This window comes from Nuphar pumila, chromosome 7, assembly GCF_984573655.1.
Source record: "Nuphar pumila chromosome 7, dmNupPumi1.hap1.1, whole genome shotgun sequence".
Lineage (NCBI taxonomy): Eukaryota > Viridiplantae > Streptophyta > Magnoliopsida > Nymphaeales > Nymphaeaceae > Nuphar > Nuphar pumila.
This window is the reverse complement of record NC_143255.1, coordinates 125,836,908-125,854,983: the sequence shown is the minus strand read 5'-3', so window position 1 is coordinate 125,854,983 and position 18,076 is coordinate 125,836,908. Positions and strand designations below refer to the sequence as shown.

Here is an 18,076-nt window from a genome sequence, read left to right as displayed (position 1 = left end):
TTTTCTCCCTAGTGCACAAAGTAACCCTCACAAGGGTTTCAATACTATATACTGTTGTCCAAGACCCAAGGTAATATTAACCAAGCGACCAAAGGGGATTATACTCATTTATCACTCATCGGCCATATTGATTTCATGTCTGGTGGGATATTTGATATTTTGCTGATTTGTATTGTTATCTAACAGTTTCTGTTTATTTTCATGTATTTCAGTTTTACTATGAGTCTTGTAAGTGCCCCTATTAGCACATTACTTTTGATGTGTTTGCCCCACAAGTGAGGTCATAAGGGGCCAAGAGATTCCTTTCTTCAATTGGATCAAAACCTTCATCTTCTTCTTCAAATCTATTAATTCTTACAAGATCTGTAACTTAAACAAATTCAACCTACTCCAGCCAGCCATAAGTACCTGCCTACCAGTCAGACCGCACAGCACTAGTCTTCATATGAAATCAAGCCCTAAATCTACTCAAATGGTACCAACCCAGACGTATGATATGATCCTCATCTCAATATCGAAGTATTCTCCCCATTAAAACAAAGATGACAAGGCAATTAATATTTGTTAAAAAGCGCAGAAAAAAAGAAACATAAACAACTCTGTGATATAGAATTCTCTGAAGTAGCTCACATGTGGATGGGGTAGGAACCATGGGGGATGCTGATTCAACTCATATATATGCCTTCAGAACTTGCAAAAGGAATCGAACAAAAAGAGGACCAAAAAGCACCGCTTCCTCCTGGTGAAATTCAACAGTAACAAAGTTACCTTGAGATAAGTATTCGGCCTATGCATTGGCTCTTCTCATGGAGGTGGAGCAGGAGGCATATGTGATTTTGCCATACCAACCCATGCAACAATACCAACTGCAAGGATGATCCACCCAAATATATCATATTTGAGATCACTGCTTTTCTTCTTTTTCATGTTCTGCGAAAAAAAATGTTTGTTAGAGAGAGAGGTGTCAGTGTAATTAACAGATTAACAGCCAACTTGAACAAGAAGATATATTTCTTTTTACATAATCAGCATCATCATCAAGGCCTATTTTATAGCCAATTTATACATAGATCACACACACATCATTTTAGAACAACAGCCACATGGGAGGTGAAGGGCAGAAAACAGGTCACGTTCAGTTCCAACCTAGGTACATCCTGGACCATCCCAATACAATCCAGCTTAATTATCAGATAAAGCATTGGACCCCCAGTTTGCAAGCCTTGTAAGAGAATCGGGAAGAATAAAGTTTGACCTTTTTTAATCCTGTTGCTTTCTCCTTTAGAGTTGGATCTTTACTGGATAAAATTTTGATATTTTACCAGCCTTTTAACTGATTGTGCAATATTTATTTGAGAATTGAGAAACCTTAACCAGATTAAATTGTTTAGTGATCTTTCCTCTCTTTTTTCTGTGAAAGCATAGACAAGTCAGTGAGCACATCCGGTACAAGCATGCCAAATAAAGTTAAAAGTACTTGCAACCTGTAGATCTCAGTACGAAAAAAATGTCATTTATATCCCTACTGGCAGGAATGGCACAATGCATCCTGCCAAGAGCTATATCATCACTAAGCTTTCAAAGAATATCCAACAAAAATCTCACACATCTGTTGAGAAATTACTAATAGTTTGGTTGGCTTTCTTGAACTCATTTGATGAAATCACAGAATTGCTTCTCCAATTTTTCATCTTCTGTTCTTTGATCTGGATCTCATCTGAATCACCACTTCTGGTCCACCTTGATGAAGGCTGCATGCACCATGCACTGTTCTAAAAGGACTTTAATGGCTTCCATCTTCAATATATAAAGACAAAGCAATACATCGCAAAAAGCCACACTACAGGCTTCCAGTAAGTAGTATCGATTCGAACTAGCAAATGGTTTAAGGCAGTTCACTCCAAAGAAACTTATATAGACTTCTATTCACCTTGTACAAAGTAATAGAATTCTCAATTATCCACATTCAAAGCATTCCATGGAGCTAACTGTCCCGTATAGTACATTTATTGAACTTGCACAGTCAAGACTCAAGCTTGTCTGTACTGGTGTCCACCGCTATCACGTGTAATATAATACTCTTCTTCACTGTTAAAGTATCATTTTAACTAAGATGGACCACTAATCCCATAAAGGATGTACCATTAAGGGTGGGGATTGAACCAGGTCTTCATGTGCTTTTTGGATACCTTACCCCAGATAGACTGGGGTCATCCTAGTGTATAATAGGCAGAACCACAATGACATCCACACAAATGATGTAAACTACCCCTTATGCACAAAAGCTGTACATTGGCAAGTTTCCGCAAATGGGGACATGCAATCTGCCAAAACCTCATGATTGCACTTCAAATTACTTATATCCTCAAATAAGACTAAACATGCAACCCGAGTAAATGGCATCAAAATTTAAGGAAACAAGCAAATTTGATTAACAATGTGTGACCAAGGGTCCCACCAGACAACCATATGGAAAATGCTAGTATGCAATGCAAGCAATGTCTATGCCATTTATGGAAGACATGCCACAAGCAGTTCAGGTCACAAATCAACTCAAGATGCATCAAAATCACCACTTGCAAGACAACTTTCCAATTAGAACATGCTAATGTAGAGCCTGTACCCACTTCCAAATGTGAACTATCTCAGCTCCTGTATCAATAAGGACGTGGCCTCACCACATAGGCAGCGCAACAACAGCGATTTCCCATGGCTACTCATGTGCTACAGTGTGATGGCACCAATGAGAACGTCTGTGAACACTGAATAAAAAAGAATACTTGACATATAAGGCATCTATCCACTAAAAGTACATGTGCTATTAACCAAACAAAACTAGACTTTGGCTCTCGTGTTTGATCTGAACAGGTCTATAGACAACAGGACAAAGTGATATATTGAATAGTTGAAAAGACTTCAATCAAATTCCATCAGAAACATCAAAACCGAAGGTATCCTCACATCCTTGCTAATCTTCTAAAAATTCTTGTGAATTTGCATAACCACCAACCCTTAAAAATCAAAAGCCTTTGGATGGATAAGTCAACAGTCAATGCTTAAATAAAGCACTCTTCTAGAATCTTAAAAAGATCCTCTGACCTACATTGAATTCAATGGATGGGCTAGTGTGTGTGATTAATGATATTAAACCAAACACCGTATAAAACGCACAGAACATGAAATTTATGAACAGACACATTTGATCAAATCAACTAAGAAGCGAGCCGGAAGATAAAAATACTCAATGATTTTCTCGTTTCTACTTTTGTGATTACAATTTCTTTTCCGTAACCTCATAGCAACTTCACCTTGACATTGGAAGATGCAGAGGAACTCGTAGCAGCCTGCTGTTGATATTGCACCTGCCTATGGACTTCTAGATGCAATTCAGGAGCCTGTGGAAATCAAAGAAACCAAAAAAATAAATATATAAATAAACTCTCAGTAAAGTGCAAAGAATTCTCTCAAATAATTAATGACAGGGCAAATCATGATCGTTCATTTTTACAAGAGGTACACTGAATCTATAAACAACATGAATTGAACTTCTATTGTTTTCGGTTTTTCGCAATCAACAGAGCAGAAGTCTAGCCAGCAAAACATAAGATAGTAATTTGAAAAGCAGGCTCTTAGTCTTACCTAAGTAAACTACTATAGAACCTTATTGTTCAGAAAGTTGAATTTGCACTAAGCTAATTAATAAACAGTAGCAACACATACAAAAGAGGAAATACATTAAAAAAACCTCCAAAAGACTCGATTTATTGGCAGAAACATTAATATAAATATTTGCAAAAATAATTCGATAGCAGATGACCCCAAGAAACATAAACCAGTTAAATATGAGGCTAAGAAAGTAATAAGCAAGAATATGTGCAATACATGACCTTCCTTGAATAAATCCTAAAATCTTTACATGATTACATACAAATAGATGAAAAACGTTTCGTACCTTACTAACCAAGAGTGGAAGAATGAAGTTGACCGAGAAAAAGAGACATAAGGAAATGATGGATAAAAATATGAATTAAGGATTAAATAATAAAAAAAAAAGTCAAGGAACTAAAACTAGATGATATTCCTTCATTATAATAAAAAAACACCATTTTCTTCAGGCTATGCCTTGGCTTTCATGACATAAGAGATGAGATTAAAAAAAATGCCACAAGATAAAGATTTTGAGGTCGTTTTCCATGGTACAATATCCTCTCTTTTTTTTAGTAGGGCTGAAGGCTTTAAGAAACAAAAAAAAGATAAAAATGGACCTATTACTAAACTTCTCACTTACCGAGATTCCAATATATGTGAATTAAAGCACCCTCAGCCTATGCATCAAAAGCATGTGCCACTATCCTAAAGTGGCTTCTCATTACGTTACATTAGGTAACAAACCTACGTAACATATAACAGATGGAACAGGGAAAAAGGACAAGAAAATACAAAAACAGTTGATTTGCAAGATCCACGAGCAAAGCCAAGTAGTCGACAGATTAGTCGCATGCTCTTTAACATGGTGACCGGTATCAAATATACATTAGAAATTAGTCTCATGACTCTCATGAGTAATAACAACCTGACCCTACATAACATATAACAGATGGAATAGGAAAACAGGACAAGAAAATTAATAATAAAAAAAACTAATTGCAAGGTCCACAAGTAGAGCCAGGTAGTCAAACAGATTGGTTACATAAGCACTTCAACACAGTGACAAGCATCAAAGATACACCAGAAATTGGTTTGATGAGTAGTAACAACCTGCTACATAGCCATTAGTTCCTGTATGCAAGAATAGTTAAACTTAAGAGACCAGCACATCATGAAAAGGACATCATAAACATTAAAGGTTTACTAATGAATCCTAATCACACTAAAAAGGAAGCTTATCGAAATGTAATTGTAATAAACGAAGAAAATATACCCTGGCAGTCAACTCAAGGGACTTCAGATAAATCTCGTTGTCTGGATCCTGCAAAAGAAAATGACTTCAGTTAGTAACATAATTTAAAATTGAACAAAATAAAAAGAAAGACTGCATAACTCTTTTTACAAGAAAGAGGTCCTTGTTAAGATGTACTTAACGTTGTGCTGTTTTCTGTATTTATAAGCTAGTGTATTGAGTACTTAGTTTGGTTTATTCTAAGTGGATATAGGATAATTATAAATAAGGTATACTTTTACAATAGAATAGGAGTTTTTCTTATTTTTTGTCATTACAATTTTTTTTATTGTCTTTTTATTTTTTGGTCAATTTAAGTTGACCAACTAGCCGTTGGACCTCTTCCAATTAGCCATTGGGCTTGCCCCTCTCTATTTAAAGTGTGAGTATGTGCATGAGTGACTTGAGAGAGGATGAATGTACATAGGGTGTGTGCTTGAGTGTTTTGTAGTAAGAATGCTTTGTAACTTTTGCATATTTTTGTTATTAATAAAATTATTTATTTTACTTTATTTCTAGGTGTTCTTGTGAATGTACAAATATGTTGTTCATTATTCTTGGCTAAATGAATTATCTTTATGCTTTAGTCCCTTTTTGTTTTTCATTTGGTTGGGCTCGGGTTCCATGCCACTTCATGACAGTCCTACCCCTTGGTCACTGTTTGAAACTACACATTCCAACCATGAGACCAAAACCAGATCTTTATGATAAGGTCATTGGCCTAACACATGCTTGTCAATCCACAGGAAAAAAAAAGAAAGATAAATAAAAGATCCAGTGAAAACAAATTCAAAACCACCTGCTTAGCAATCATGACCCTTTTGCAACCAGCAAAACTGAATCAAGCACCATAAAATAATAAGCAATCAATGCCATTTCTAAAATGCAAGATATTGAACAAACAGAAAATATTGAAGTCTAAAGCCATTTTCCCAAAAAAAGCAGAACAAACATCATAAATACCAGTGTTTTCGGCTAATAAGTCAATCACAATAGCAAATCAGCTTCATGAACAACAATAGTAAATGACCTTCCATGTGACTCAACACTTGTAAAAGAATGGTGAAAGTGTAAGCAAAACAGTGAATACAAAGTTATAACTATCAAGGACCAAGCATACCTCTTCCACTGCCTGCTGAAAATATTGTGCTGCCTTCTTGAAGTAAACCTTAGCAACATCATGCTCAGGAGTAAGAAATGCATGGGAAGTGTGTGCATTTCCTAAGCACCACATAGTATCATGCTTTCTTGGATTGACTTTCAACGCCTCCTCAAGTTTAGAAACAGCATCTAGCTCAAGAAGTGGCAAAAGAGTAGGGTTAGAAGCAGAAACCCATTAAAAAGGCTTCACATGTTTTACATGACTAACAGACCTGGATCAAAGACACATGAAACAAACCTTACACAGGCCACATATCAAAAGTATGTTTTCAAATAATTAATGAGATGATTACGCCAATATTATTGGGACAAAATGGTATAAACATACAACATTTGTATAATTCCAAGAACAGGCACAAGATTGTAGAGAGAATGCCAACAAGATGGAATATAGAAGTTAGATGGCCAAGATAGTAAAATATGCACACTTCCAGATCAGTCTACATATCTTAGTCTAAATAGTCACTGTTCTTTAGTACGGCCCTACAGTTTTAAAAGGTTTTTGAAATACCAGACTATGGCTTATTAGAAAATGCAAGTGAAACATTTTTACAGCTTCCCAGCATTGAATAATTTTCAGATTCTTATGACCATAGAGGCACACAAGAACAAAACTGAGTTTGGTGGTAACATTTTGAGAGAGGCATGTAAACAGGAAAACAGCCCTTCAAAAATGTTTCACCAACATTTAGGGGTGGTAATCAAATTGAGCTACTTGACAGCAGGCTGAAAAGTTCAAATGTGTTTGCTAAGCTAACAACACAAACTCTCTCTCTCTCTCTCTCTCTCTCTCTCTCTCTCTCTCTCTCTCTCTCTCTCTCTCTCTCTCTCTCAACCACATGCATGCATGCACAAGAACATGCAGACAAGCCACATCCCCCCCCCCCCATGCCCATGCCCGCACACGCCACACACATGCAGTCAAAATCTATTGAAGTTATATTTAGGGTAGTTTCCAGCTTATTAGAAGCAAAAGGCTGAGGAATATTTTGTAACTATGTGCAAGTGCAAGTTTGAAATATCTAGATATCATATAAAGCTAAGAAACCCAAGTAAGCTTGAAAAGTAACGGTCAACAGCTTTCTGCCACCACATGTAATGTGTGAAAGTTTACTCCCAAGAATGTCCTTCACCTTCTCAGCTAGTTGTTCACACAATCACATGCACACATGAAAACATAGATACATACACACATGCATGCATACACATACATGCATGTACAAGGTGAAAGATATTTTGTGGATAAATATATATACATTCCTGTGCATGCAACATGTGTTTCTCATGAACTCCAATTTCAAGCACCATTGGTTGAAAATTACAATCTACTACATGGCTCATGGACTTGATCGGTCAGCAATTGATTGCTCAATTTTCAAGCAAGATGCATGAAAGATAGAAGACTTGTGGGGAGAAAACATTCATATATGTGTTTTATGTGTGTGTATGTGTGTGCACCATGTATGCTTTTCTAGTATTATTGGTTGAAAATTATAACCTACTATATTGTTTAGTCTGCTTAGAGAATAGAGACTTGAACTTGTCAGCAGTTGATCGCTCATGTACACCAAATAGAAGACTCCGCTAATCTAATCTAAGGCTCTGTTCGGTTGGTGAAATTCAATTTACACTTAGGGTGCAATGCCTTCACTCTTTAATTCCAAGTCTTTGACTGAGATATTCCTCTGGTAGCTATCAGAAGTAGGATTTAAAAGAAAAGATATTTGATTTTATAGGGAAAGTCTTCCTTTAGGATGTATGGTATAAATGAGTTGAAAATCATATGCACAAGTTGTTTCGACTCAATCTGGCACTGTAGATGTGATCTACATGTTTTGTTCAGTGGGGAACAGACTTTGAATTTTGTGTCTTTGGACAAATATATATATATATATATATATATAGAGAGAGAGAGAGAGAGAGAGTAATGCACTGGTTCTGCCCCGATCTGCCCCCTCAAAACCACATTTTTTTTTTTTGGGGGGGGGGGGGGGGGGGGTTCTCACATCTAACACCATAGATGTGATCTATAGGTTTTGTTTAGTGAGAACCGGCTTTTGGATCACCGGGATCTGACCTGTATACAAGTTTTTCCGGTGATCCAAAATCAATGGCTATGAAGGTACCAGTTTTTCCCGGCTCATAAAACCATGCTTTTTAATCAAAAAAACATGATCCAAGAGTCAGTTCCCACTAAATTGAGCATGTTAAACACATCTAACGGTTCAGGTCTATCATAAAACACTTCAAAACTATGGGGCAGAATGGGGCAGAACGAGAAATGGGGCCTAATATGTTCAGTTATATATACACACACACGTTACATTTGATTCACTAAAACAATCTGCTCACACATCAGAATTCAGTGATCCAAGGGCTGACGCTCACCAAACAAAACATGTAGATCACAACTACTTTGCCGGATTGAGTCGAAACACCTTGCACCTATGATGAGTTTCAACTCCGATACCATTTACACATCCGCAACGAAGACTTTCCCGATTTTATATACCGACATACCTACATACACATACATCATATATAATTATATATATATGAAAAATATTGGCTACCCCCATGGGTTCCAAATCCCCTGATAAAAAATATTTTTTTACACATCTGACACTTCAGATGCAATTTATATGTTTGATTTAGTAGAAACTGGTCCTTGGATCATGTTCCCACATGTATGTCAGATTTCCTGGGGGTTAAAGAATCAACTGCCTACAATATACTGCATTTTCAATCCTCAAAAAATTGCATTTTTTACGTCAAAAAGAGTATGATCCATGGGTCAATTCCTACTATTTTGACCCTGTTGAACACATCCATGAGATCAGATTTTGGTCAAAACAACCTCCCCATATGAACTTCAATTAAGGGGTCTGGAACATTATATATATATATATATATATATATATATATATATATATTATCACCTAGACCATCCCAAACCCCTTTGAAAAACATACTTGCATGTGTTTAATGCTTAATCCAAACTTGTAGATGTGTTTATCATTGCATATTCACTAAGAACCATGTTTTGGATTGAATCAATTTAACATACTTGATTTTTAGTTAATCAAGTTTTTAGCGTAATATGAACTGTTTATTTCTTTTGTTCAGTTAAAAACACATCTAAACATAAAAAATGTTTAAACCAATACATGTTTTCTACTAAACAAAACATAGAGATCACATCTATGCATTTAGATTAAGTAAAAAATATATGCAAATATGTTTTTTAAAGGTGCCTGGAACAGTCTGGAAGATAAATGGTATGGAACTTGCACATTACAATATATATATATATATATATATATATATAGATAGATAGATATAGATATATATATATATACGGGCACTTCTATGGTGGTACTGTACCACCATAGCTCATGGTAGTACACACTTGATTTACATAGATTTAAGCTCCAAAAGCAAAATCTAACTGTTGGATTATGTTTAGCATATGCTATTTATTACTTGTGTTAAAGTTGACTCAAATATGATATTTTATACCATTTTTAAACCACCCTTAATTTCATGAATTGTGAGCCGTTGAATTTCAGTGTCACAAAAATGAAATCTTATGACATATTAAACATGATAAAACTGTTAAATTATGTATATATAAATATATATATATATACATATACTTATATATATATATATATATATATATATATATACATTAGTATATATATAAGTATATATACGTATATATGTATATATACATAATTATATAGCTTTTTCCTGTTTTGTATAAACCAAAAACCCGATAGGGGTGTTTTGGTAATTCCATATGTATTTTTTGTTTTTTACTTTTCTTTCTTTTTTCCCCTTTTTCTTTTTCCTTTTTTATTTTCTGTTTTTTGCTTTTTGGAACCATAAAGGGGCCCCACCCATCTAGTCGTTGGGGCCCCAACAGTCATATTTATGACCGTTGGGGCTCTCAACGACTAGAAGGGAGCCCCCTTTATGGTCCTTCTAAAGTGCTCTCCTCCTCTATAAAAGGAGGAGGTTCCCCCTTGTAAAGGTATGGGTTTTTACACCCCTCTCTTCCTTTCTTCAATAAATCCAACTTATGACTTTAAGTCATTTTCTATATTCTTGAGTTTTTGTGTGTGCACATTTGGTGTTTGTGTTCGTGGCTCTTGTAGTCACTCTTAAAGAGTGACTTTTGCCCTATTGGTGCTTCCGCCTCTTTTCATTTCATGGTATCAGAGCTCGGTTGGTGATTGGGCTTCTCTTTTGTCATCTTGGAAAGCGTGCCTCTCAAAGTTTTGAAGAAAGGAAGTATATTTGGTGCCGATGGAACATGACTCTAAAGTGGAGCTCTCTTTCAAGCTAAATGGGTCCAACTATCTCATGTGGGCCTCCGCTATGGAAAATCATCTAAGAGGTAAGAAACTTTGGGGCTTTGTTATGGGAACTACTCCCGAACCCTCTCTTGTTCTTACCAAAATTGAAAATGAAGTTGAAAAGGCTTTAGATGGCGATGAGCGCATCAAAGCCATTAATGAACATCAATCCAAAATCGAGGATTGGGAAAGTTTATGAACAATGTAGATCTTAAAAATTGTGCTAATGTTGCCAAGTTTAGAAGGGCCAATGAGGCTTGGTTTTTCCTTAAGGGTATGTATACCCAAAAGGATCTTGCTCGGCAATTCTTTTGTCAAGAAAAAATTCGTTCCACCAAACAAATGGATATGAGTGTCCGGGACTATTTTAGCTCTCTAACCCCTCTTTGGGATGAGCTTGCCCTTCTTGAGCCCAAATGGGTTGCTCTACAAGATATTGAACTTAGAAGGGAACAAATTGAAAAGGAGCACTTTTTTCAATTCCTTCATGGACTTCGCCCGGAATTTGAACAAGTGAGGGCATCTCTTCTCCATAGAAGCAAAGCCCTACCTATTGAAGATGCTCTTGCCGAGGTATGTCAAGAAGAAACTCGACTTGGCTTGAGCATTAAGAATGATGAGGTTTTGGCCGTTAATAGGCCCGGATCAAATGTTAAAGCATATAGACCTCCCCACTTTAACAAAAATATCAATGGGCCTAGAAAGGGAATCATATGCCACTATTGTAATGAACCGGAGCACATTAGACCGGTTTGTCCAAAGCTTAAAGGAAAGGTTGCCGCGGTTGGAGAAAATTCTCCAAAGAAGGAAGAAAGTACCAAAGAAGGAGATATCAAAGAAACTCTTAATCATATCTCTGAAGTTCTCCAACACCTTCTCAAGTCTTCTCCTTCAACATCCGAAGCCGTCATCGCCTACTCTTCATCACCTCCAGGTATGTGGATACTAGATTCTGGTGCTTCTTTTCATATGACATCTCATAAAAACTCTCTTTCAAATGTTTTTTCCGAACCCATGTCCTCCTATGTTTCAACGGCCGATGGAACGTCATTAAAAATTGAAAGTATTGGAACACTTGACTTCAAAAATTCTCAAAACTTTTTTGTTCCTAAAGTAAGAGTTGTTCCAAAAATTAATTTAAATCTCTTTTCTGTTTCCCAAATCACCGACCATGGATGCCAAGTCTCTTTCTCACCTAAAGATTGCATCGTGCAGGATCTCCAGTCAGGGAAGCTGATTGGGCAAGGCCATAGAAGGGGTGATCTCTATTTTATGGACTTTTTGACGCTTCCATCTAAGTCATCTTGCAATCTTGTTAAAGACAAAAGTATTGGAATTTGGCATGAGAGACTTGGTCATCCAAATTTTGTAAAAATGTCTCTCTTCCCTTTTTTGAACAATACTTGTAAAGACAATCACATGACTTGTAAAGATTGCATTTTTGGAAAATCTAAAGCTACTCCGTTTCCTCAAAGAAGTTATTTTACCACTCGGCCATTTGAACTTGTTCATTCCGATGTGTGGGGACCTTCCCCAATTTTATCTAAAGGAGGTTTTTCGTATTATGTGGTCTTTATTGATGACTTCACTAGATTTACGTGGATATACTTCCTAAGTCGCAAATCTGAAGTTTTCTCTTTCTTTAAAGAATTTCATGCAATGGTTAAAAATCAATTTTTGGAAAATCTATCTATTCTTAGGTCCGATTCGGGAGGTGAATATATGTCTAATGATTTTCAAAATTACTTAAAAGAAAATGGAATTTGTCATCAACGTTCTTGTCCCAACACTCCGCAACAAAATGGTCTTGCGGAAAGAAAGCATAGGCACATAATAGAAACTACAAGAACATTATTGATTTCAAAAAATATCCCAAAATCCTTTTGGGCCGAAGCGGTTCTAACTTCAACATATCTCATCAATAGAATCCCTTCATCCTCTTTGAAAAATCTTTCGCCATTTGAAAAACTTTACAATATGTCTCCCGATTATAAAAGATTAAGAATTTTTGGATGTAAATGCTTTGTTTTAACTCGCAAAAATGATAAACTTTCTCCTAGGGCTATTGAATGTATTTTTTTGGGATATGGCGAAAAACAAAAAGGATATCGATGTTTTGACATAATTAAGAATAAACTTTATATCTCAAAAGATGTCACATTCCTCGAAGAAGAAAATGGTTTTTCGCATCAACCAAATGAAAATATTGACTATTCCTTTTTATTTGACTTGTTACCTCAAGAAAACATCATTGATGATCATATTGATCTTAATGAACCTCTTAATGAAGATCTTGTTGAACATCCAAATAATGACCAAAACTTAGAAGAAAATGCTTCAAGACAAATACAAGTCTACTCTAGAAGGAATGAAAAAAATCCTCCTTGTGCCCTTGAAAGATTTTCTCAAAGTGAGTCGATAGAAGAAACCTCTCAAAGAAGATCAAATCGTATTCCTAAGATTCCAAATAGATTTGTTTCTTATGACTCTTTTTCCCCTAATTATCGAGCATGTCTTCTTGCTCTTCACTCCTTTCATGAACCATCTCATTACAATGATGCTAAACAATATGCTCATTGGAATGAAGCTATGGAGCTTGAACTTAATGCCCTTAAAAAGGCACAAACTTGGGAAATCATTGATCCTCCCAATGGCAAGAAACTCATTGGATGTAGATGGGTGTTTAAAGTAAAAACTAAGAGTGATGGTTCATTAGAAAGATATAAGGCTAGGTTGGTAGCCAAAGGTTATGCCCAAGAGTATGGGGTAGACTATGATGAAACTTTTGCCCCAGTTGCTCGAATGACTAGTGTTCGAGCCCTTATTGCTATAGCTTCTGTTAAAAAATGGCCCATCTTTCAACTTGATGTTAAAAATGCCTTCTTGAATGGTAATTTAAATGAAGAAGTTTATATGGAACCACCTCCAGGTATGAATTTAAATGGAAAAGTTTTAAAATTAAAAAAGGTTTTATATGGACTTAAGCAAGCTCCTAAAGCTTGGTATGACAGGTTTAGTAATGTATTAATCAATTTAGGTTTTTCTTCTTGTTATACTGACACTGCTCTTTTTGTCAAAAGGACAGGTGACTCCATTATTATGCTTCTGCTGTATGTTGATGATATGATCATCACTGGGAATGACAAAAAGGGAGTAAATGATGTTAAGTCTATGTTAAAAGATACTTTTGATATGTCTGACCTTGGTTATTTGAGATATTTTTTAGGAATTGAAGTGGCTTATTCAGCGCGTGGGTACATCTTATCTCAAATGAAATTAGCTGCAGAAATTTGTACCAAATCAGGAATATCTGATGAAAAGAAAGTGGAGACTCTTGAAGTTATCAATGCGAAACTAAGACTTGAAGATGGTGTTCTTCTTGAAGATCCAACCCCCTACCGTCAATTAATTGGATCTCTCACCTATCTATCCATCACACGTCCAGACATAGCTCATGCGATTCATGCAGCGAGCCAATTTCAGCACGCTCCTACTACGGTTCATATGGCGGCCGTAATGAGAATTGTGCGATATATCAAAAATACCATCTCCAAGGGACTCTTCTTATCCTCTTCCTCATCTCTTGAATTGACTGTTTTTACTGATGCTGACTGAGGAGGAAATCCCAATGATCGGATCTCGATTACGGGTCTTTGCATTTTTTTAGGTGAATCTCTCATCTCGTGGAGATGCAAGAAGCAGCAGAAGGTCTCCTTATCATCTACTGAAGCTGAATATCGGGCCATGGCGATGATAACTATGGAGATTGTGTGGCTCAGAAGTCTTCTTGGTGACATGGGCGTTCCCATTTCCACTCCCACCAAGCTCTGTTGTGATAACAAGAGTGCGATATACATTGCCAGCAATCACACCTTTCATGAGCGGACCAAGCATATCGAAATGGATTGCCATTATGTTCGAGACGAATATCTCAAAAGGACCATCACATTGCCATATGTCACTTCAGAGTATCAACTAGCTGACTTCTTCACCAAGGCGCTCCCAACTCTACGATTCATGTTTTTTCTTGGCAAACTTTCGGTCTTTTCCTCGTAAAGTTTGAGGGGGCATGTTAAATTATGTATATATAAATATATATATACATATACTTATATATATACATTAGTATATATATAAGTATATATATATACATAATTATATAGCTTTTTCCTATTTTGTATAAACCAAAAACCCGATATGGGTGTTTTGGTAATTCCATATGTATTTTTTGTTTTTTACTTTTCTTTCTTTTTTCCCCTTTTTCTTTTTCCTTTTTTATTTTCTGTTTTTTGCTTTTTGGAACCATAAAGGGGGCCCACCCATCTAGTCGTTGGGGCCCCAACAGTCATATTTATGACCGTTGGGGCTCCCAACGACTAGAAGGGAGCCCCCTTTATGGTCCTTCTAAAGTGCTCTCCTCCTCTATAAAAGGAGGAGGTTCCCCCTTGTAAAGGTATGAGTTTTTACACCCCTCTCTCCCTTTCTTCAATAAATCCAACTTATGACTTTAAGTCATTTTCTATATTCTTGAGTTTTTGTGTGTGCACATTTGGTGTTTGTGTTCGTGGCTCTTGTAGTCACTCTTAAAGAGTGACTTTTGCCCTATTGGTGCTTCCGCCTCTTTTCATTTCACTTCTCATATAGTAAGGTTAGATCATGCTAAACATATTTGTCTGGTTCGATTTACCATTTGGTGGCTAGATCTATGCACACAAAAACGTGTACCACCGTATGGTATAATGGTACAGAACCACCATATATTTTTCATATACATAATACATACATACATATATATAGAGTAGCGTATATCATCAAACACATAAAGTGTTTGACGATACACCGGATCATTTTGCGCCACTAATCGTGCACGCGAACAGCGGCCCAAAAAAATTTGCACAAAAGACAAGTTTTCATCTTTTTGAAAGAAAAAAAGATGCGTAGCGCAAGGCCGCACGCCTGGGGCGTTCGATGATACTCTCTCTCTCTCTCTCTCTCTCTCTCTCTCTCTCTCTCTCTCTCTCTCTCTCTCTCTCTCTCTCACACACACACACACACACACACATATATATATATATATAGAGAGAGAGAGAGAGACAATGTGTAGCCTTTCTTTTTTTTATAATCTACACCTACAGATGTAATCTACTTGGTCCATTTAGTGGGGATCAGCATTTGGGCCACCAGATACTAACATCTGAACAGGTTTTTGCAGCAATTGTAAAATTGACAACCATAAACCCTTCAAATTTTCTTAATTTAGAAAATGTATTTTTTTGTCAAAAAACCATGATCCAAGGGTCCATCAAAATGACCATGTCAAATTGAGTCAAAACAACTTGCATCGTGAGACTGTATAAATATATATCCACTTTGTTGAGTCAGAGTTTGTGGGACAAGTCCGCAATACAGAGGCCATGTCTTGTTAGCCTCAATGTTCTGGGACCTACAGAATGAGTCCTTGAATATCTATACACATTCAACAAGTACACTAATTATTATATGAAATAGATTACAGCTCCAAGTGAGTCCCTGGACACACATTATCACAAGAAATAAATTACAGCTTTAAAAGATATTCATAACGAAAAGAGTGTTACCTTTGACCATCTTGATGCATTCTTGTCCTTGTTGGAACTGAGACAGTTCCAAGAGTGCACCACCCCATCTAGTCAAATTCTGTTAACAAAATTTGCGACAGTTATAAGCCCAGTTCTTCCAAATTTATCATTATCTTTCTGACACAAAAAAAAACAAACACATATGCCAAATCAGCAACAGGTAACCATCATGGCATGCTCAGTTGAAGAAATTAAATGCACATACCATGGATCAAGAACTTTGTGGCACCTTTTTAGTCTGTGTTCAGACTTCAGAGCCATTTGAAATACAGAATGCATTTTCCACACATAAGAAACAAGGAAATGGGCCTCTTAGGACCTAATTTTGTAAAGCATCTATACCATTTTCCAAGGAATATAGATGCCATCAGCCAAAGGACAATTCCACTTCACGGGATCACCTTTCAATTCTGTGAACCTAAACGTTTCAACTATGAATTGCAGGGGAAAAAAAAAAGTAAGGCAGCATCCATGTTCTGCCAAGAGAAAACGAATAGGCAGATAGAGAGAAAGAATACATGCCATTCTTTTTGCACACCACTGATTGAAATCACATCCGTGATCCACTGAAACAAGCTTTTGATTCCAATTTCAAGAGACCAAAACGGCCATTAAGAACACTAAATGAACCGGCAGAAAACAACTTTTCACGTGACAAAAAAATAAGATCACATTCGTGAACCAAACGGTCTTTTGACAACACCTCAACACATTAGCAATGACATGTTTTTGCAGCTAAAAACATAAAGATATGTGTACGCAGACGCACACATAACATGAATTCCTGATTGCTGCTGAACTCACCACAAAGCAAAGTCGCGTTCCTTTAGTTAATAAGACGCAAAGTTTGATTGATCTTAGACGGCCACTGATTCATAATAGGCATATAGAGATTATTGTAGGACAAAATGACATCAAACATGTAGGTTTCAGAAGATAGAATGTCTAATGTTTTTTCACCAATGGAACTAATCAGATCATGTGTTTGTGTATATGTGCGTGTTTGCGTGCATGAGCTTAGAGAAGCAACAATTCATCCACGATCACGCCGCGATTCTAAACCAAATAGAATCGGAAAGAGAGGAGATGAAATGATGAAATGAAGAAAAGACGGCAACAAAATAAGTTATAAACACTACACAGTCTCGAAACGACGAATAGTACTAGGATTAGAGCACGCCCAAAGGCATCATCAACGAGAACGAAAAGCTAGAACTAAACGTTCCCGGGTTCCGAACTCGCGAATTTGGACTAAACGGCCCCAGAGATCGAGTTTCTCCGCTTGGTCGCAAGAATCAACGAACGGAAAACGATCCGAGGGTGTGATCGATAAAGAAGTTACCGAAAACTATTAACCGTGGGAGAAACCTAGAGAAGAAGAAGAGGCTTACGTCGGCGTCGAGGGGATCCTTTGCGTAGTTCAACTCGGACGTCTTCCTCGCGGCTTCGAAGAAGAGAAGGCGATCGAGATCGCTGGTAGGGATCGAAATATCGTCCATCTCTCTCTCTCTCTCTCTCTCTCTCTCTCTCTCTCTCTCTCTCCCTAGGGCACGGAGTAACAGAGAGTGAAGCGGGGAAGAGTGCTCTCTTTTCTAAGAAGGGCAGACGTCCGAGAGCAGATCAGGTGATCTGTCGAATCACTTTAAGAAAGTGATTTGATATCTTTACCGTGCATTGCTTCATCCCATAGGGACCTCATTGTCCTTGAGTACATTGTGGAAGGTGAGGATGCCAAATCTCTTTTCTAGAAGTGATTTGGCGGATCACTTGATCTGCTCTCCAGAGGTCGAGAGAAAGACGAGTCCGTGTGGCCCGGTCGACTCGTGCGGTCCATGAAAGGTATAACGGATGAGAACCGGTTTTGGAGTAACGTTGAGCCGGTCTGGCATACGAATCGGTTTTTCAGTTTTAACTGGTAGCCCAAGACTCAAAGAGCAGGGAGACCGGCCCCCCGTTTGGACCGGGGATGGAGGTTAAAATCAAAATCTGTGCTGAAG

General features: G+C 37.0%; 1 protein-coding gene across 2 annotated transcripts; it reads right to left on the bottom strand.

The window, feature by feature from the left end:
* Nucleotides 1-303: 303 nt before the first annotated feature.
* Nucleotides 304-17,603, bottom strand: LOC149833386 (mitochondrial import receptor subunit TOM20-like). 2 transcript variants are annotated; one of them, XM_090015094.1, is made up of 6 exons: nucleotides 17,471-17,603; nucleotides 16,059-16,137; nucleotides 6,060-6,229; nucleotides 4,922-4,969; nucleotides 3,309-3,395; nucleotides 304-930 (listed from the first exon to the last, which is right to left on the bottom strand). In XM_090015094.1, exons 1-6 carry the CDS (start codon nucleotides 17,576-17,578, stop codon nucleotides 805-807), a joined length of 618 nt encoding a protein of 205 aa, XP_089871220.1. In that variant the 5' UTR covers nucleotides 17,579-17,603; the 3' UTR covers nucleotides 304-804. The 2 variants fall into 2 exon arrangements, with proteins under 2 accessions (XP_089871220.1, XP_089871221.1); XM_090015095.1 differs by lacking the exon at nucleotides 304-930 and adding an exon at nucleotides 2,579-2,762.
* Nucleotides 17,604-18,076: the final 473 nt, after the last annotated feature.

Coding starts and splice junctions, on each gene's coding strand:
- LOC149833386 (XM_090015094.1), bottom strand. CDS start 17,578: ATGGACGATATTTCGATCCCTACCAGCGATCTCGATCGCCTTCTCTTC. Junction 16,138..17,470: donor AGGATCCCCTCGACGCCGAC/GTAAGCCTCTTC, acceptor TTTTGTTAACAG/AATTTGACTAGATGGGGTGG. Junction 3,396..4,921: donor CCCTTGAGTTGACTGCCAGG/GTATATTTTCTT, acceptor TGATTTCCACAG/GCTCCTGAATTGCATCTAGA.